The sequence below is a fragment of the Oncorhynchus mykiss genome, chromosome 1 (assembly GCF_057628025.1).
Source record: "Oncorhynchus mykiss isolate SJ-2025 chromosome 1, ASM5762802v1, whole genome shotgun sequence".
NCBI classification, from domain to species: Eukaryota; Metazoa; Chordata; class Actinopteri; order Salmoniformes; family Salmonidae; genus Oncorhynchus; species Oncorhynchus mykiss.
In genome coordinates, this window is record NC_143022.1 from 3,140,245 (window position 1) to 3,162,233 (window position 21,989).

The window sequence follows — 21,989 nt, forward strand, 5'->3', positions numbered from 1 at the left end:
AATGATGAGAACGACCAGGTCCTAAATATCAGCTGAGAACGACCAGGTCCTAAATATCAGCTGAGAACGACCAGGTCCTATAATGATGAGAACGACCAGGTACTATAATGCTGAGAACGACCAGGTCCTATAATGATGAGAACGACCAGGTACTATAATGCTGAGAACGACCAGGTCCTATAATGATGAGAACGACCAGGTCCTAAATATCAGTTGAGAACAACCAGGTCCTATAATGATGAGAACAACCAGGTCCTATAATGATGAGAACGACCAGGTCCTATAATGATGAGAACGACCAGGTACTATAATGCTGATAACGACCAGGTCCTATAATGATGAGAACGACCAGGTCCTATAATGCTGACAACGACCAGGTCCTATAATGCTGAGAACGACCAGGTCCTATAATGATGAGAACGACCAGGTCCTAAATATCAGCTGAGAACGACCAGGTACTATAATGATGAGAACGACCAGGTCCTATAATGATGAGAACGACCAGGTCCTAAAATGATGAGAACGACCAGGTACTATAATGATGAGAACGACCAGGTCCTATAATGATGAGAACGACCAGGTCCTATAGTGATGAGAACGACCAGGTCCTATAATGATGAGAACGACCAGGTCCTATAATGATGAGAACGACCAGGTCCTATAATGATGAGAATGACCAGGTCCTAAATATCAGCTGACAACGACCAGGTCCTATAATGCTGAGAACGACCAGGTCCTATAATGCTGAGAACGAAAAGGTCCTATAATGCTGAGAACGACCAGGTCCTATAATACTGAGAACGACCAGGTCCTATAATGATGAGAACGACCAGGTCCTATAATGATGAGAACGACCAGGTCCTAAACATCAGCTGAGAACGACCAGGTCCTATAATGATGAGAACGACCAGGTCCTATAATGATGAGAACGACCAGGTCCTATAATGATGAAAACGACCAGGTTCTATAATGATGAGAACGACCAGGTTCTATATTGATGAGAACGACTAGGTCCTATAATGATGAGAACGACCAGGTACTATAATGCTGAGAACGACCAGGTCCTATAATGATGAGAACGACCAGGTCCTATAATGCTGAGAACGACCAGGTACTATAATGATGAGAACGACCAGGTCCTATAATGATGAGAACGAACAGGTCCTAAATATCAGCTAAGAACGACCAGGTCCTATAATGATGAGAACGACGAGGTTCTATATTGATGAGAACGACTAGGTCCTATAATGATGAGAACGACCAGGTACTATAATGCTGAGAACGACCAGGGCCTATAATGATGAGAACGACCAGGTCCTATAATGCTGAGAACGACCAGGTCCTATAATGATGAGAACGACCAGGTCCTATAATGATGAGAACGACCAGGTTCTATATTGATGAGAACGACCAGGTCCTAAATATCAGCTAAGAACGACCAGGTCCTATAATGATGAGAACGACCAGGTACTATAATGATGAGAACGACCAGGTCCTATAATGCTGAGAACGACCAGGTCCTATAATGCTGAGAACAACCAGGTCCTATAATGCTGAGAACGACCAGGTCCTATAATGATGAGAACGACCAGGTCCTATAATGCTGAGAACGACCAGGTCCTATAATGCTGAGAACGACCAGGTCCTATAATGATGAGAACGACCAGGTCCTATATTGATGAGAACGACCAGGTCCTATATTGATGAGAACGACCAGGTCCTATAATGCTGAGAACGACCAGGTCCTATAATGCTGAGAACGACCAGGTCCTATAATGCTGAGAACGACCAGGTCCTATAATGATGAGAACGACCAGGTCCTAAACATCAGCTGAGAACGACCAGGTACTATAATGCTGAGAACGACCAGGTCCTATAATGCTGAGAACGACCAGATCCTATAATGCTGAGAACGACCAGGTCCTATAATGCTGAGAACGACCAGGTCCTAGAATGCTGAGAACGACCAGGTCCTATAATGATGAGAACGACCAGGTCCTATAATGATGAGAATGACCAGGTCCTATAATGATGAGAACGACCAGGTCCTATAATGATGAGAACGACCAGGTCCTATAATGATGTGAACGACCAGGTCCTAAATATCAGCTAAGAACGACCAGGTCCTATAATGATGAGAACGACCAGGTCCTATAATGATGAGAACGACCAGGTCCTATAATGATGAGAACGACCAGGTCCAATAATGATGAGAACGACCAGGTCCTAAATATGCGCTGAGAACGACCAGGTCCTAAATATCAGCTGAGAACGACCAGGTCCTATAATGATGAGAACGACCAGGTACTATAATGCTGAGAACGACCGGGTCCTATAATGATGAGAACGACCAGGTACTATAATGCTGAGAACGACCAGGTCCTATAATGATGAGAACGACCAGGTCCTAAATATCAGCTGAGAACAACCAGGTCCTATAATGATGAGAACAACCAAGTCCTATAATGATGAGAACGACCAGGTCCTATAATGATGAGAACGACCAGGTACTATAATGATGAGAACGACCAGGTCCTATATTGATGAGAACGACCAGGTCCTATAATGATGAGAACGACCAGGTCCTAAATAACAGCTAAGAACGACCAGGTCCTATAATGCTGAGAACGACCAGGTACTATAATGCTGAGAACGACCAGGTCCTATAATGCTGAGAACGACCAGGTCCTATAATGATGAGAACGACCAGGTCCTAAACATCAGCTGAGAACGACCAGGTACAAATAATGCTGAGAACGACCAGGTCCTATAATGCTGAGAACGACCAGATCCTATAATGCTGAGAACGACCAGGTCCTATAATGCTGAGAACGACCAGGTCCTAGAATGCTGAGAACGACCAGGTCCTATAATGATGAGAACGACCAGGTCCTATAATGATGAGAACGACCAGGTCCTATAATGATGTGAACGACCAGGTCCTAAATATCTGCTAAGAACGACCAGGTCCTATAATGATGAGAACGACCAGGTCCTATAATGATGAGAACGACCAGGTCCTATAATGATGAGAACGACCAGGTCCAATAATGATGAGAACGACCAGGTCCTAAATATGCGCTGAGAACGACCAGGTCCTATAATGATGAGAACGACCAGGTACTATAATGCTGAGAACGACCAGGTCCTATAATGATGAGAACGACCAGGTCCTAAATATCAGCTGAGAACAACCAGGTCCTATAATGATGAGAACGACCAGGTACTATAATGCTGAGAACGACCAGGTCCTATAATGATGAGAACGACCAGGTCCTAAATATCAGCTGAGAACAACCAGGTCCTATAATGATGAGAACAACCAAGTCCTATAATGATGAGAACGACCAGGTCCTATAATGATGAGAACGACCAGGTACTATAATGATGAGAACGACCAGGTCCTATATTGATGAGAACGACCAGGTCCTATAATGATGAGAACGACCAGGTCCTAAATATCAGCTAAGAACGACCAGGTCCTATAATGCTGAGAACGACCAGGTACTATAATGCTGAGAACGACCAGGTCCTATAATGCTGAGAACGACCAGGATCCTATAATGCTGAGAACGACCAGGTCCTATAATGATGAGAACGACCAGGTCCTATATTGATGAGAACGACCAGGTCCTATATTGATGAGAACGACTAGGTCCTATAATGATGAGAACGACCAGGTCCTATATCGATGAGAACGACCAGGTCCTATAATGATGAGAACGACCAGGTCCTAAATATCAGCTAAGAACGACCAGGTCCTATAATGCTGAGAACGACCAGGTCCTATATTGATGAGAACGACCAGGTCCTATATTGATGAGAACGACCAGGTCCTATAATGCTGAGAACGACCAGGATCCTATAATGCTGAGAACGACCAGGTCCTATAATGATGAGAACGACCAGGTCCTATATTGATGAGAACGACCAGGTCCTATATTGATGAGAACGACTAGGTCCTATAATGATGAGAACGACCAGTTCCTATAATGCTGAGAACGACCAGGTCCTATAATGATGAGAACGACCAGGTCCTATAATGATGAGAACGACCAGGTCCTATATCGATGAGAACGACCAGGTCCTATAATGATGAGAACGACCAGGTCCTAAATATCAGCTAAGAACGACCAGGTCCTATAATGCTGAGAACGACCAGGTACTATAATGCTGAGAACGACCAGTTCCTATAATGCTGAGAACGACCAGGTCCTATAATGATGAGAACGACCAGGTACTATAATGATGAGAACGACCAGGTCCTATAATGATGAGAACGACCAGGTCTTATATTGATGAGAACGACCAGGTCCTATAATGATGAGAACGACCAGGTCCTAAATATCAGCTGAGAACGACCAGGTCCTAAATATCAGCTGAGAACGACCAGGTCCTATAATGATGAGAACGACCAGGTACTATAATGCTGAGAACGACCAGTTCCTATAATGCTGAGAACGACCAGGTCCTATAATGATGAGAACGACCAGGTCCTATATTGATGAGAACGACCAGGTCCTATAATGATGAGAACGACCAGGTCCTAAATATCAGCTGAGAACGACCAGGTCCTAAATATCAGCTGAGAACGACCAGGTCCTATAATGATGAGAACGACCAGGTACTATAATGCTGAGAACGACCAGGTCCTATAATGATGAGAACGACCAGGTACTATAATGCTGAGAACGACCAGGTCCTATAATGATGAGAACGACCAGGTCCTAAATATCAGTTGAGAACAACCAGGTCCTATAATGATGAGAACAACCAGGTCCTATAATGATGAGAACGACCAGGTCCTATAATGATGAGAACGACCAGGTACTATAATGCTGATAACGACCAGGTCCTATAATGATGAGAACGACCAGGTCCTATAATGCTGAGAACGACCAGGTCCTATAATGCTGAGAACGACCAGGTCCTATAATGATGAGAACGGCCAGGTCCTAAATATCAGCTGAGAACGACCAGGTACTAAATATCAGCTGAGAACGACCAGGTCCTAAATATCAGCTGAGAACGACCAGGTCCTAAATATCAGCTGAGAACGACCAGGTACTATAATGATGAGAACGACCAGGTCCTATAATGATGAGAACGACCAGGTCCTAAAATGATGAGAACGACCAGGTCCTATATTGATGAGAACGACCAGGTCGTATAATGATGAGAACGACCAGGTACTATAATGATGAGAACGACCAATTCCTATAATGATGAGAACGACCAGGTCCTATAATGATGAAAACGACCAGGTCCTATAATGATGAGAACGACCAGGTCCTATAATGATGAGAACGACCAGGTCCTATAATGATGAGAATGACCAGGTCCTAAATATCAGCTGACAACGACCAGGTCCTATAATGCTGAGAACGACCAGGTCCTGTAATGCTGAGAACGAAAAGGTCCTATAATGCTGAGAACGACCAGGTCCTATAATACTGAGAACGACCAGGTCCTATAATGATGAGAACGGCCAGGTCCTATAATGATGAGAACGACCAGGTCCTAAACATCAGCTGAGAACGACCAGGTCCTATAATGATGAGAACGACCAGGTCCTATAATGATGAGAACGACCAGGTCCTATAATGATGAAAACGACCAGGTCCTATAATGATGAGAACGACCAGGTTCTATATTGATGAGAACGACTAGGTCCTATAATGATGAGAACGACCAGGTACTATAATGCTGAGAACGACCAGGTCCTATAATGATGAGAACGACCAGGTCCTATAATGCTGAGAACGACCAGGTCCTATAATGATGAGAACGACCAGGTCCTATAATGATGAGAACGAACAGGTCCTAAATATCAGCTAAGAACGACCAGGTCCTATAATGATGAGAACGACCAGGTTCTATATTGATGAGAACGACTAGGTCCAATAATGATGAGAACGACCAGGTACTATAATGCTGAGAACGACCAGGTCCTATAATGCTGAGAACGAAAAGGTCCTATAATGCTGAGAACGACCAGGTCCTATAATACTGAGAACGACCAGGTCCTATAATGATGAGAACGACCAGGTCCTATAATGATGAGAACGACCAGGTCCTAAACATCAGCTGAGAACGACCAGGTCCTATAATGATGAGAACGACCAGGTCCTATAATGATGAGAACGACCAGGTCCTATAATGATGAAAACGACCAGGTCCTATAATGATGAGAACGACCAGGTTCTATATTGATGAGAACGACTAGGTCCTATAATGATGAGAACGACCAGGTACTATAATGCTGAGAACGACCAGGTCCTATAATGATGAGAACGACCAGGTCCTATAATGCTGAGAACGACCAGGTCCTATAATGATGAGAACGACCAGGTCCTATAATGATGAGAACGAACAGGTCCTAAATATCAGCTAAGAACGACCAGGTCCTATAATGATGAGAACGACCAGGTTCTATATTGATGAGAACGACTAGGTCCTATAATGATGAGAACGACCAGGTACTATAATGCTGAGAACGACCAGGGCCTATAATGATGAGAACGACCAGGTCCTATAATGCTGAGAACGACCAGGTCCTATAATGATGAGAACGACCAGGTCCTATAATGATGAGAACGACCAGGTTCTATATTGATGAGAACGACCAGGTCCTAAATATCAGCTAAGAACGACCATGTCCTATAATGATGAGAACGACCAGGTCCTATAATGATGAGAACGACCAGGTCCTATAATGCTGAGAACGACCAGGTCCTATAATGCTGAGAACGACCAGGTCCTATAATGCTGAGAACGACCAGGTCCTATAATGATGAGAACGACCAGGTCCTATAATGATGAGAACGACCAGGTCCTATAATGATGAGAACGACCAGGTCCTATAATGATGAGAACGACCAGATCCTATATTGATGAGAACGACCAGTTCCTATATTGAAGAGAACGACCAGGTCCTAAATATCAGCTGAGAACGACCAGGTCCTAAATATCAGCTGAGAACGACCAGGTCCTATAATGATGAGAACAACCAGGTCCTATAATGATGAGAACGACCAGGTCCTATAATGCTGAGAACGACCAGGTCCTATAATGCTGAGAACGACCAGGTCCTATAATGCTGAGAACGACCAGGTCCTATAATGCTGAGAACGACCAGGTCCTATAATGCTGAGAACGACCAGGTCCTATAATGATGAGAACGACCAGGTCCTATAATGATGAGAACGACCAGGTCCTATATTGATGAGAACGACCAGGTCCTATATTGATGAGAACGACCAGGTCCTATAATGCTGAGAACGACCAGGTCCTATAATGCTGAGAACGACCAGGTCCTATAATGCTGAGAACGACCAGGTCCTATAATGCTGAGAACGACCAGGTCCTATAATGATGAGAACGACCAGGTCCTAAACATCAGCTGAGAACGACCAGGTACTATAATGCTGAGAACGACCAGGTCCTATAATGCTGAGAACGACCAGATCCTATAATGCTGAGAACGACCAGGTCCTATAATGCTGAGAACGACCAGGTCCTAGAATGCTGAGAACGACCAGGTCCTATAATGATGAGAACGACCAGGTCCTATAATGATGAGAATGACCAGGTCCTATAATGATGAGAACGACCAGGTCCTATAATGATGAGAACGACCAGGTCCTATAATGATGTGAACGACCAGGTCCTAAATATCAGCTAAGAACGACCAGGTCCTATAATGATGAGAACGACCAGGTCCTATAATGATGAGAACGACCAGGTCCTATAATGATGAGAACGACCAGGTCCAATAATGATGAGAACGACCAGGTCCTAAATATGCGCTGAGAACGACCAGGTCCTAAATATCAGCTGAGAACGACCAGGTCCTATAATGATGAGAACGACCAGGTACTATAATGCTGAGAACGACCGGGTCCTATAATGATGAGAACGACCAGGTACTATAATGCTGAGAACGACCAGGTCCTATAATGATGAGAACGACCAGGTCCTAAATATCAGCTGAGAACAACCAGGTCCTATAATGATGAGAACAACCAAGTCCTATAATGATGAGAACGACCAGGTCCTATAATGATGAGAACGACCAGGTACTATAATGATGAGAACGACCAGGTACTATAATGATGAGAACGACCAGGTCCTATATTGATGAGAACGACCAGGTCCTATAATGATGAGAACGACCAGGTCCTATAATGCTGAGAACGACCAGGATCCTATAATGCTGAGAACGACCAGGTCCTATAATGATGAGAACGACCAGGTCCTATATTGATGAGAACGACCAGGTCCTATATTGATGAGAACGACTAGGTCCTATAATGATGAGAACGACCAGGTCCTAAATATCAGCTGAGAACGACCAGGTCCTAAATATCAGCTGAGAACGACCAAGTCCTATAATGATGAGAACGACCAGGTACTATAATGCTGAGAACGACCAGGTCCTATAATAATGAGAACGACCAGGTACTATAATGCTGAGAACGACCAGGTCCTATAATGATGAGAACGACCAGGTCCTAAATATCAGCTGAGAACAACCAGGTCCTATAATGATGAGAACAACCAGGTCCTATAATGATGACAACGACCAGGTCCTATAATGCTGAGAACGACCAGGTCCTATAATGATGAGAACGACCAGGTCCTATAATGATGAGAACGACCAGGTCCTAAATATCAGCTAAGACCGACCAGGTCCTATAATGATGAGAACGACCAGGTCCTATATTGATGAGAACGAACAGGTCCTATAATGATGAGAACGACCAGGGCCTATAATGATGAGAACGACCAGGTCCTATAATGCTGAGAACGACCAGGTCCTATAATGATGAGAACGACCAGGTCCTAAAATGATGAGAACGACCAGGTCCTATATCGATGAGAACGACCAGGTCCTATAATGATGAGAACGACCAGGTCCTAAATATCAGCTAAGAACGACCAGGTCCTATAATGCTGAGAACGACCAGGTACTATAATGCTGAGAACGACCAGTTCCTATAATGCTGAGAACGACCAGGTCCTATAATGATGAGAACGACCAGGTCCTATAATGATGAGAACGACCAGGTCCTATAATGATGAGAACGACCAGGTCCTATAATGATGAGAACGACCAGGTCCTATATTGATGAGAACGACCAGGTCCTATAATGATGAGAACGACCAGGTCCTAAATATCAGCTGAGAACGACCAGGTCCTAAATATCAGCTGAGAAAGACCAGGTCCTATAATGATGAGAACGACCAGGTACTATACTGCTGAGAACGACCAGGTCCTATAATGATGAGAACGACCAGGTACTATAATGCCGAGAACGACCAGGTCCTATAATGATGAGAACGACCAGGTCCTAAATATCAGTTGAGAACAACCAGGTCCTATAATGATGAGAACAACCAGGTCCTATAATGATGAGAACGACCAGGTCCTATAATAATGAGAACGACCAGGTACTATAATGCTGAGAACGACCAGGTCCTATAATGATGAGAACGACCAGGTCCTAAATATCAGCTGAGAACAACCAGGTCCTATAATGATGAGAACAACCAGGTCCTATAATGATGACAACGACCAGGTCCTATAATGCTGAGAACGACCAGGTCCTATAATGATGAGAACGACCAGGTCCTATAATGATGAGAACGACCAGGTCCTAAATATCAGCTAAGACCGACCAGGTCCTATAATGATGAGAACGAACAGGTCCTATATTGATGAGAACGAACAGGTCCTATAATGATGAGAACGACCAGGGCCTATAATGATGAGAACGACCAGGTCCTATAATGCTGAGAACGACCAGGTCCTATAATGATGAGAACGACCAGGTCCTATAATGATGAGAACGACCAGGTCCTATATCGATGAGAACGACCAGGTCCTATAATGATGAGAACGACCAGGTCCTAAATATCAGCTAAGAACGACCAGGTCCTATAATGCTGAGAACGACCAGGTACTATAATGCTGAGAACGACCAGTTCCTATAATGCTGAGAACGACCAGGTCCTATAATGATGAGAACGACCAGGTCCTATAATGATGAGAACGACCAGGTCCTATAATGATGAGAACGACCAGGTCCTATAATGATGAGAACGACCAGGTCCTATATTGATGAGAACGACCAGGTCCTATAATGATGAGAACGACCAGGTCCTAAATATCAGCTGAGAACGACCAGGTCCTAAATATCAGCTGAGAAAGACCAGGTCCTATAATGATGAGAACGACCAGGTACTATACTGCTGAGAACGACCAGGTCCTATAATGATGAGAACGACCAGGTACTATAATGCCGAGAACGACCAGGTCCTATAATGATGAGAACGACCAGGTCCTAAATATCAGTTGAGAACAACCAGGTCCTATAATGATGAGAACAACCAGGTCCTATAATGATGAGAACGACCAGGTCCTATAATGATGAGAACGACCAGGTACTATAATGCTGATAACGACCAGGTCCTATAATGATGAGAACGACCAGGTCCTATAATGCTGAGAACGACCAGGTCCTATAATGCTGAGAACGACCAGGTCCTATAATGCTGAGAACGACCAGGTCCTATAATGATGAGAACGACCAGGTCCTAAATATCAGCTGAAAACGACCAGGTCCTAAATATCAGCTGAGAACGACCAGGTCCTAAATATCAGCTGAGAACGACCAGGTCCTAAATATCAGCTGAGAACGACCAGGTACTATAATGATGAGAACGACCAGGTCCTATAATGATGAGAACGACCAGGTCCTAAAATGATGAGAACGACCAGGTCCTATAATGATGAGAACGACCAGGTCCTATAATGATGAGAACGACCAGGTCCTATATTGATGAGAACGACCAGGTCCTATAATGATGAGAACGACCAGGTCCTAAATATCAGCTGAGAACGACCAGGTCCTAAATATCAGCTGAGAAAGACCAGGTCCTATAATGATGAGAACGACCAGGTACTATACTGCTGAGAACGACCAGGTCCTATAATGATGAGAACGACCAGGTACTATAATGCCGAGAACGACCAGGTCCTATAATGATGAGAACGACCAGGTCCTAAATATCAGTTGAGAACAACCAGGTCCTATAATGATGAGAACAACCAGGTCCTATAATGATGAGAACGACCAGGTCCTATAATAATGAGAACGACCAGGTACTATAATGCTGAGAACGACCAGGTCCTATAATGATGAGAACGACCAGGTCCTAAATATCAGCTGAGAACAACCAGGTCCTATAATGATGAGAACAACCAGGTCCTATAATGATGACAACGACCAGGTCCTATAATGCTGAGAACGACCAGGTCCTATAATGATGAGAACGACCAGGTCCTATAATGATGAGAACGACCAGGTCCTAAATATCAGCTAAGACCGACCAGGTCCTATAATGATGAGAACGAACAGGTCCTATATTGATGAGAACGAACAGGTCCTATAATGATGAGAACGACCAGGGCCTATAATGATGAGAACGACCAGGTCCTATAATGCTGAGAACGACCAGGTCCTATAATGATGAGAACGACCAGGTCCTATAATGATGAGAACGACCAGGTCCTATATCGATGAGAACGACCAGGTCCTATAATGATGAGAACGACCAGGTCCTAAATATCAGCTAAGAACGACCAGGTCCTATAATGCTGAGAACGACCAGGTACTATAATGCTGAGAACGACCAGTTCCTATAATGCTGAGAACGACCAGGTCCTATAATGATGAGAACGACCAGGTCCTATAATGATGAGAACGACCAGGTCCTATAATGATGAGAACGACCAGGTCCTATAATGATGAGAACGACCAGGTCCTATATTGATGAGAACGACCAGGTCCTATAATGATGAGAACGACCAGGTCCTAAATATCAGCTGAGAACGACCAGGTCCTAAATATCAGCTGAGAAAGACCAGGTCCTATAATGATGAGAACGACCAGGTACTATACTGCTGAGAACGACCAGGTCCTATAATGATGAGAACGACCAGGTACTATAATGCCGAGAACGACCAGGTCCTATAATGATGAGAACGACCAGGTCCTAAATATCAGCTGAGAACAACCAGGTCCTATTATGATGAGAACAACCAGGTCCTATAATGATGAGAACGACCAGGTCCTATAATGCTGATAACGACCAGGTCCTATAATGATGAGAACGACCAGGTCCTATAATGCTGAGAACGACCAGGTCCTATAATGCTGAGAACGACCAGGTCCTATAATGCTGAGAACGACCAGGTCCTATAATGATGAGAACGACCAGGTCCTAAATATCAGCTGAAAACGACCAGGTCCTAAATATCAGCTGAGAACGACCAGGTCCTAAATATCAGCTGAGAACGACCAGGTCCTAAATATCAGCTGAGAACGACCAGGTACTATAATGATGAGAACGACCAGGTCCTATAATGATGAGAACGACCAGGTCCTAAAATGATGAGAACGACCAGGTCCTATAATGATGAGAACGACCAGGTCCTATAATGATGATAATGACCAGGTCCTAAATATCAGCTGACAACGACCAGGTCCTATAATGCTGAGAACGACCAGGTCCTATAATGCTGAGAACGAAAAGGTCCTATAATGCTGAGAAGGACCAGGTCCTATAATACTGAGAACGACCAGGTCCTATAATGATGAGAACGACCAGGTCCTATAATGATGAGAACGACCAGGTCCTAAACATCAGCTGAGAACGACCAGGTCCTATAATGATGAGAACGACCAGGTCCTATAATGATGAGAACGACCAGGTCCTATAATGATGAAAACGATCAGGTCCTATAATGATGAGAACGACCAGGTTCTATATTGATGAGAACGACCAGGTCCTATAATGCTGAGAACGACCAGGTCCTATAATGATGAGAACGACCAGGTCCTATAATGATGAGAACGACCAGGTCCTAAATATCAGCTAAGAACGACCAGGTCCTATAATGATGAGAACGACCAGGTCCTATATTAATGAGAACGACCAGGGCCTATAATGATGAGAACGACCAGGTCCTATAATGCTGAGAACGACCAGGTCCTATAATGATGAGAACGACCAGGTCCTATAATTCTGAGAACGACCAGGTCTTATAATGATGAGAACGACCAGGTCCTATATTGATGAGAACGACCAGGTCCTATAATGATGAGAACGACCAGGTCCTAAATATCAGCTAAGAACGACCAGGTCCTATAATGATGAGAACGACCAGGTACTATAATGATGAGAACGACCAGGTCCTATAATGCTGAGAACGACCAGGTCCTATAATGCTGAGAACGACCAGGTCCTATAATGCTGAGAACGACCAGGTCCTATAATGCTGAGAACGACCAGGTCCTATAATGCTGAGAACGACCAGGTCCTATAATGCTGAGAACGACCAGGTCCTATAATGATGAGAACGACCAGGTCCTATAATGATGAGAACGGCCAGGTCCTATAATGATGAGAACGACCAGATCCTATAATGATGAGAACGACCAGGTCCTATATTGATGAGAACGACCAGGTCCTATATTGAAGAGAACGACCAGGTCCTAAATATCAGCTGAGAACGACCAGGTCCTAAATATCAGCTGAGAACGACCAGGTCCTATAATGATGAGAACAACCAGGTCCTATAATGATTAGAACGACCAGGTCCTATAATGATGAGAACGACCAGGTCCTATAATGCTGAGAACGACCAGGTCCTATAATGCTGAGAACGACCAGGTCCTATAATGCTGAGAATGACCAGGTCCTATAATGCTGAGAACGACCAGGTCCTATAATGATGAGAACGACCAGGTCCTATATTGATGAGAACGACCAGGTCCTATATTGATGAGAACGAACAGGTCCTATAATGCTGAGAACGACCAGGTCCTATAATGCTGAGAACGACCAGGTCCTCTAATGCTGAGAACGACCAGGTCCTATAATGATGAGAACGACCAGGTCCTATAATGATGAGAACGACCAGGTCCTAAACATCAGCTGAGAACGACCAGGTACTATAATGCTGAGAACGACCAGGTACTATAATGATGAGAACGACCAGGTCCTATAATGCTGAGAACGACCAGGTCCTAAATATCAGTAGGGTGAGAGAGATATGAACGGCGATAAACTCACTCGGCCATCAGCCAGACACCATGGACATCGCCATCCTCATCCTGATTGACCAGAGCCTTGATGTCCTCAAGAGCTTGGTCCATGGTCCCTGGCTAAACATAAACAACAACAAAAAAACACATGGTTAAAGATCATTCCGCCGTAAATGGGACAATTATTAGATGTAGAAGCACAAACGGTTTCAATGTCTCTTAATAAGAACAAAAGGTTTTGTTGTGTTTTCTCTGCAGTCCAGCACTATGACTCTGTACCGTAACCCCCTGTATATAGTCTCCACATTGACTCTGTATAGTAACACCCTGTATATAGACTCCACATTGACTCTGTACCGTAACACCCTGTATATAGTCTCCACATTGACTCTGTACAGTAACACCCTGTATATAGACTCCACATTGACTCTGTACCGTAACACCCTGTATATAGACTCCACTTTGACTCTGTACCGGTACCACCTGTATATAGCCTCCACATTGACTCTGTACAGTAACACCCTGTATATAGACTCCACATTGACTCTGTATCGTAACACCCTGTATATAGACTCCACTTTGACTCTGTACCGGTACCCCCTGTATATAGTCTCCACATTGACTCTGTACAGTAACACCCTGTATATAGACTCCACATTGACTCTGTATCGTAACACCCTGTATATAGACTCCACTTTGACTCTGTACCGGTACCCCCTGTATATAGCCTCCACTTTGACTCTGTACCGTAACACCCTGTATATAGCCTCCACATTGACTCTGTACCGGTACCCCCTGTATATAGACTCCACTTTGACTCTGTACCGGTACCCCCGGTATATAGACTCCACATTGACTCTGTACCGTAACACCCTGTATATAGCCTCCACATTGACTCTGTACCGAAAATACCCTGTATATAGCCTCCACATTGATTCTGTACCGGTACCCCCTGTATATAGCCTCCACATTGACTCTGTACCGTAACACCCTGTATATAGCCTCCACTTTGACTCTGTACCGGTACCCCCTGTATATAGCCTCCACATTGACTCTGTACCGGTACCCCCTGTATATAGCCTCCACATTGACTCTGTACCGTAACACCCTGTATATAGCCTCCACATTGACTCTATACCGGTACCCCCTGTATATAGCCTCCACATCGACTCTGTACCGGTACCCCCTGTATTTAGCCTCCACATTGACTCTGTACCGTAATAACCTGTATATAGCCTCCACATTGACTCTGTACCGGTACACCCTGTATATAGCCTCCACATTGACTCTGTACCGTAACACCCTGTATATAGCCTCCACATTGACTCTGTACCGTAATACCCTGTATATAGCCTCCACATTGACTCTGTACCGTAACACCCTGTATATAGCCTCCACATCGACTCTGTCCCGGTACCCCCTGTATATAGCCTCCACATCGACTCTGTACCGGTACCCCCTGTATATAGCCTCCACATTGACTCTGTACCGTAACACCCTGTATATAGCCTCCACATCGACTCTGTCCCGGTACCCCCTGTATATAACCTCCACATTGACTCTGTACCGTAACACCCTGTATATAGCCTCCACATTGACTCTGTACCGGTACCCCCTGTATATAACCTCCACATTGACTCTGTACCGTAACACCCTGTATATAGCCTCCACATCGACTCTGTCCCGGTACCCCCTGTATATAACCTCCACATTGACTCTGTACCGTAACACCCTGTATATAGCCTCCACATTGACTCTGTACCGGTACCCCCTGTATATAGCCTCCACATTGACTCTGTACCGTAACACCCTGTATATAGCCTCCACATTGACTCTGTACCGTAACACCCTGTATATAACCTCCACATTGACTCTGTACCGGTACCCCCTGTATATAGCCTCCATATTGACTCTGTACCGGTACCCCCTGTATATAGCCTCCACATTACCTCTGTACCGTAACACCCTGTATATAACCTCCACATTGACTCTGTACCGGTACCCCCTGTATATAGCCTCCACATTGACTCTGTACCGGTACCCCCTGTATATAGCCTCCACATTGACTCTGTACCGGTACCCCTGTATATAGTCTCCACATTGACTCTGTACCGGTACCCCCTGTATATAGCCTCCACATTGACTCTGTACCGGTACCCCCTGTATATAACCTCCACATTGACTCTGTACCGGTACCCCCTGTATATAGCCTCCACATTGACTCTGTACCGGTACCCCCTGTATATAGCCTCCACATTGACTCTGTACCGGTACCCCCTGTATATAGCCTCCACATTGACTCTGTACCGGTACCCCCTGTATATAGCCTCCACATTGACTCTGTACCGGTACCCCCTGTATATAGCCTCCACATTGACTCTGTACCGTAATACCCTGTATATAGCCTCCACATTGACTCTGTACCGTAATACCCTGTATATAGCCTCCACATTGACTCTGTACCGGTACCCCCTGTATATAGCCTCCACATTGACTCTGTACCGGTACCCCCTGTATATAACCTCCACATTGACTCGGTACTGGTACCCCCTGTATATAGCCTCCACATTGACTCTGTACCGGTACCCCCTGTATATAGCCTCCACATTGACTCTGTACCGTAATACCCTGTATATAGCCTCCACATTGACTCCGTACCGTAACACCCTGTATATAGCCTCCACATTGACTCTGTACCGGTACCCCCTGTATATAGCCTCCACATTGACTCTGTACCGTAATACCCTGTATATAACCTCCACCTCAGTGGGTGGTTTTCAAATTATTATTTTTTTATTACCCATGTCTTACACATTGGTAGAAAAAAAAGTTTGGTCCAAATAGGATGTTGGGTAGTATATTTATTGAATATTATTTTAATCCTATACATTTAAAAATGGCCAATTTGGTTGCAATACAATTAGCTTAATTTCTTAGAGATCAACTTATATTTCAACAAAATAGTGTTTAATTTTTTTATATTTTACCTTTATTTTACTAGGCAAGTCAGTTAAGAACAAATTCTTATTTTCAATGACGGCCTAGGAACAGTGGGCTAACTGCCTGTTCAGGGGCAGAACGACAGATTTTGTACCTTGTCAACTCAGGGATTTGAACCTTTCGGTTACTAGTCCAATGCTCTAACCACTAGGCTACCCTGCCGCCCCAGCAGGAATGTAGCAGGAATTCAGAACAACTTGAGAGGGTGGGTGTCAAAATCCTCTTTCTTGTTGCTTTTTTGAAGGAACCTTCCGGTTACTAGTCCAACACTCTAACCACTCTGAAGGAACCTACCAGTTACTAGTCCAACACTCTAACCACTCTGAAGGAACCTTCCGGTTACTAGTCCAACGCTCTAACCACTCTGAAGGAACCTTCCGGTTACGCTCTAACCGCTCTGAAGGAACCTTCCGGTTACGCTCTAACCACTCTGAAGGAAACTTCCGGTTACTAGTCCAACGCTCTAACCACTCTGAAGCAACCTACCGGTTACTAGTCCAACACTCTAACCACTCTGAAGGAACCTTCCGGTTACGCTCTAACCACTCTGAAGGAACCTACCGGTTACTAGTCCAACACTCTAACCACTCTGAAGGAACCTACCGGTTACGCTCTAACCACTCTGAAGGAACCTTCCGGTTACGCTCTAACCACTCTGAAGGAACCTTCCGGTTACTAGTCCAACACTCTAACCACTCTGAAGGAACCTACCGGTTACTAGTCCAACACTCTAACCACTCTGAAGGAACCTTCCGGTTACTAGTCCAACGCTCTAACCACTCTGAAGGAACCTACCGGTTACGCTCTAACCACTCTGAAGGAACCTTCCGGTTACGCTCTAACCACTCTGAAGGAACCTTCCGGTTACTAGTCCAACGCTCTAACCACTCTGAAGGAACCTTCCGGTTACTAGTCCAGCGCTCTAACCACTCTGAAGGAACCTTCCGGTTACTAGTCCAACGCTCTAACCACTCTGAAGGAACCTTCCGGTTACGCTCTAACCACTCTGAAGGAACCTTCCGGTTACTAGTCCAACACTCTAACCAGTCTGAAGGAACCTTCCGGTTACTAGTCCAACACTCTAACCACTCTGAAGGAACCTTCCGGTTACTAGTCCAACGCTCTAACCACTCTGAAGGAACCTTCCGGTTACTAGTCCAACGCTCTAACCACTCTGAAGGAACCTTCCGGTTACTAGTCCAACGCTCTAACCACTCTGAAGGAACCCTAATCTGAACCCTCTCCATGTCTGACCTCAGAGTAAAAAGATAAGCACACAATATTTGGACACGTCAGTTTATAACAACTCTTGATTAATAATGTGATTAGTTTAGGAGTGTCAGTCTGGCCTGGCAGCTGATTAGGCACTAGTGTATTTACTGTAGGTGTGATTAGTTTAGGAGTGTCTGTCTGGCAGCTGATTAGGTACTAGTGTATTTACTGTAGGTGTGATTAGTTTAGGAGTGTCTGTCTGGCCTGGCAGCTGATTAGGCACTAGTGTATTTACTGTAGGTGTGATTAGTTTAGGAGTGTCTGTCTGGCCTGGCAGCTGATTAGGCACTAGTGTATTTACTGTAGGTGTGATTAGTTTAGGAGTGTCTGTCTGGCCTGGCAGCTGATTAGGCACTAGTGTATTTACTGTAGGTGTGATTAGTTTAGGAGTGTCTGTCTGGCCTGGCAGCTGATTAGGCACTAGTGTATTTACTGTAGGGATGATGGGGATGTTAAATCTGTTCACATTGTCTTGGGACAAGTTACACTTCATGAATCTGTGCAGGGGAACCATGGGCATGTTCCACATGAACGGGATTAATTGAATTTACTAAACATAATATTGTTTTAAGCCATTATTTTTAGGACAATGCTAATTTGGAACCGTTCTGATTCAGTAGACATAATTACTGTAAGCATGATTTGCATGTAACAACAGGGCATTGTGTACAGATAGGCTTCCGGTTTGTTCTACGATGATGCCCGTGTTCAAGTCATTATTAAGCTTACCCTCAAGACGAAGAACCGCTTCAGTTTAAACTGGTCCAGTGTTGAGGTCCATCGATTCCCCTGAGCCACAGCATCAGGTGTAGTAGGGCCAACAGGGCCTTTCTCCTCTGTCCCCGGGTGTCCACCGTCCAGGCCTTGGAGGTCTGGCTGACCCGGTGTCTTATCTAAAGCAGGGGGCTGATAGGAGGTATCGGCGGGGTCTAGGTGAGAGGATGAGAAGCCTGGTTCTGGTTCTACCAGGTCCACAGGCTTCAATGTGACTGTTTTATCCTCAGACATGGTGATGTCCTGTGTATGACCTGAGCAAAATAACATACAGTCCACAATTATTAACACCTTTGATAAAGATGAGAGAAAAAAAATACTGTATAAAATACAATTAAAAAACTATATTGTATGTAACAACAACAACAACAACAACAACAACAACAAAAATTGAGGGAGGGAGGGGATTTTTATAAAAAATATATATTTTAAAAATTTCTGAAAAAGATAGGGGCTCAAATTTATTGGCACCCCTGTTTTCAATACCTCACCATGCGAGTCTTTTTCAAAAATGTTTTATGAGATTGGAGAACATGTCGGGAGGGATTTGACACTAGCTCTGTATGTGTATTATTTATTTGATACACGATATATTTTTTTGCTCGTCTTTATCAAGGGTGCCAATAATTCTGGACCTGACCGTACATCTTATTTTACAGTCTTACCCACAACTGACAGACAAATGGCACCCTTTTCACGTTATAGTGCACTAGTTTTGATCAGCCCCCATTGAGCTCTGGTCAAAAGTAGTGCACTCTTAGGAATATGGTATGACTTGGGACACACTATTTATCGTGCACAAATGTCGTGCTACATTGGTTGTCATGTTTAGACAGTTTGTCATTCATGTTTGACAGCTTTAATCACCGATTAAGCAACTTGTGTTGACTTCCTGGATGCAATCCAGATTTATTGTGCATCCGTCAAGTAGACTACACTTACTACGATTCGGTCTTGATTCATCAAAAGTAGACTATTGCACTTTAGGGCAGGAAGTATTTCAGAGGGGAAAAAAAGTATTTTTCACAAAGAACAGAGCCCTTCATCTATATTACGCACCAAGCAATCTGACATTGCACTTTTTTGTTACGCTGTTTTTTTGAAATAATATCGACAAAAACGTCTTACTTACAAACATATTCGGATAGTATAATTAGCCGTAGGACGCTATACTTACTAGTAGTTCGTGGACGTGAGCGAAAGATGCGCAGCGGCAGCAGGTGTTGTTTCCTTGTTCCTTGTATTATTATAATGGGCGGGGCCGTGGTTACGCACGCGGAAACAAAACACTTGTTTGCTCACTTTGACAGGTAGCTCTGATCCTGGGCGTTCCACTCACTGGACCAGTAACAGGAAGGAACGCACTTAACGCTCTGGACCAGAGCTGTAGCCTAAACGAATAAATGAACCAGCTTTACCTGAACATAATGTTGTCTTGATATAAATGCCTTGCCTGATTTGTTTAAGGATGCGTAGCTTAGGCTATGTAGGACAACCAGGCCACAGTCAGCTATATTTGATATCAATTCAATGTAATTCAATTACATTTCTATTTAAAAACGTGTCACATTTAGTGTGCATTCCACTCATGCATTGTGGTTGCAGGGCCTAGCCTATAGCTCCACACACCACAACAAACATGTCAGAATTTTATCTAAATAGATCAAGCCACGCTTCAAATAGGCCTACAGTCTATGAAATATGTCCATAGTGAATGCCATACAATATCATTTTCCTAGGCTCTATTTTATTTTCCAAACTGTAATGCTGTTAGGCATTGTGTACTGTATGGTATTACAAATGGATGAAGATTAGGTCTTAGGATAGAAACCAGGCGTGTTAATGAAAAGAATAAATACATTTTTTCTTTGGCTATTCCCCCCCCCCCCTTCTCCGAATTATGTTCCCACTCTGATGTGTTTGTGCTTAAAATACCACTCATTTTATTTCACCATGTTTGACATTGAGAGATAGACAGTAATCTATCAAACAATTTGATGAGTGGGTGGTGATCTACAGGATTGTCGCAGAGTGATTTTGATTTTCTCTCCCACAAAGTATTGAATAGGCAGGCCTAGCATCATCAAGCATTGAAGCATCATTCATCCGTTCGGGCTAATCGTTACTGACATGCCGTGAGACTAAGGCCACTAATTCCTCGTTCAGTAATTCTTTGAAGACTCTATTCATTCTGTAAAAACATTTTTTTTTTTAAAGGCTTGAAGTTTAAAAACCAAATCTAGTTATAATCCTGAAGAACCACCAAAAAAAAGCTGTGTTGACAAGCAGCCTTTCCTTATAAAATCTTATTTAGCTACTCCCACACACGCCAGGTCGACGTTTTCCTGTTAGAATATAAAGCCTCTAGTGTTAACTACAGCAGAATGCCTAGGGGCCGTTAAGACCAGGAACTACCCATTGGATGGATGTCATTTGCCTCACATTCATCTCTTCGCCGTTTTTTGTTACCTGTTAATAATATATCATTTTATTTACAGATAAAATAAAGTCTTTAGTGTTAACTACAGAACAGTATAGCAGAATGGGAGGGATATGTAACCTGAAAATGAGCTGCTACTGGCAGAGAGGTTTGGAACTCGTTGTTATCGCTCTATTAACTCATACCACCACACCGGTTGTAATGCTCCGGGTGTCGTGGGTGTGGAGTCAAATGCAGGAGACAGAGAGTTCAAGGCTGCGTGTCTTTTAATCGCACCAATGCACCACAGGGTGCTCACAAAAACGTTACGTTCCCAAAACACAGGGAAAACAAAATGTACAATGGGAAACAATCCCGACCGGACACTAACACGTGCCTATACCACAGAG

General features: G+C 44.1%; 1 protein-coding gene across 2 annotated transcripts in view; it reads right to left on the bottom strand.

Moving 5' to 3' along the window:
* The window catches only part of LOC110518815 (tumor protein p63-regulated gene 1-like protein), a 219,374-nt gene extending 198,947 nt beyond the window's left edge, over positions 1-20,427 (bottom strand). Inside the window, exons 1-3 of one of the 2 annotated variants that reach the window (XM_036973706.2) lie at positions 20,338-20,427; positions 19,116-19,414; positions 14,143-14,234 (exon numbers count right to left, since the gene is read on the bottom strand). In XM_036973706.2, the coding sequence (XP_036829601.2) occupies positions 14,143-14,234; positions 19,116-19,394 (371 nt within the window). In that variant the 5' untranslated portion in view covers positions 19,395-19,414; positions 20,338-20,427. The remainder of the gene's footprint in view (positions 1-14,142; positions 14,235-19,115; positions 19,415-20,337) is intronic. The other variant, XM_090231518.1, reaches the window with a different exon arrangement.
* Positions 20,428-21,989: the final 1,562 nt, after the last annotated feature.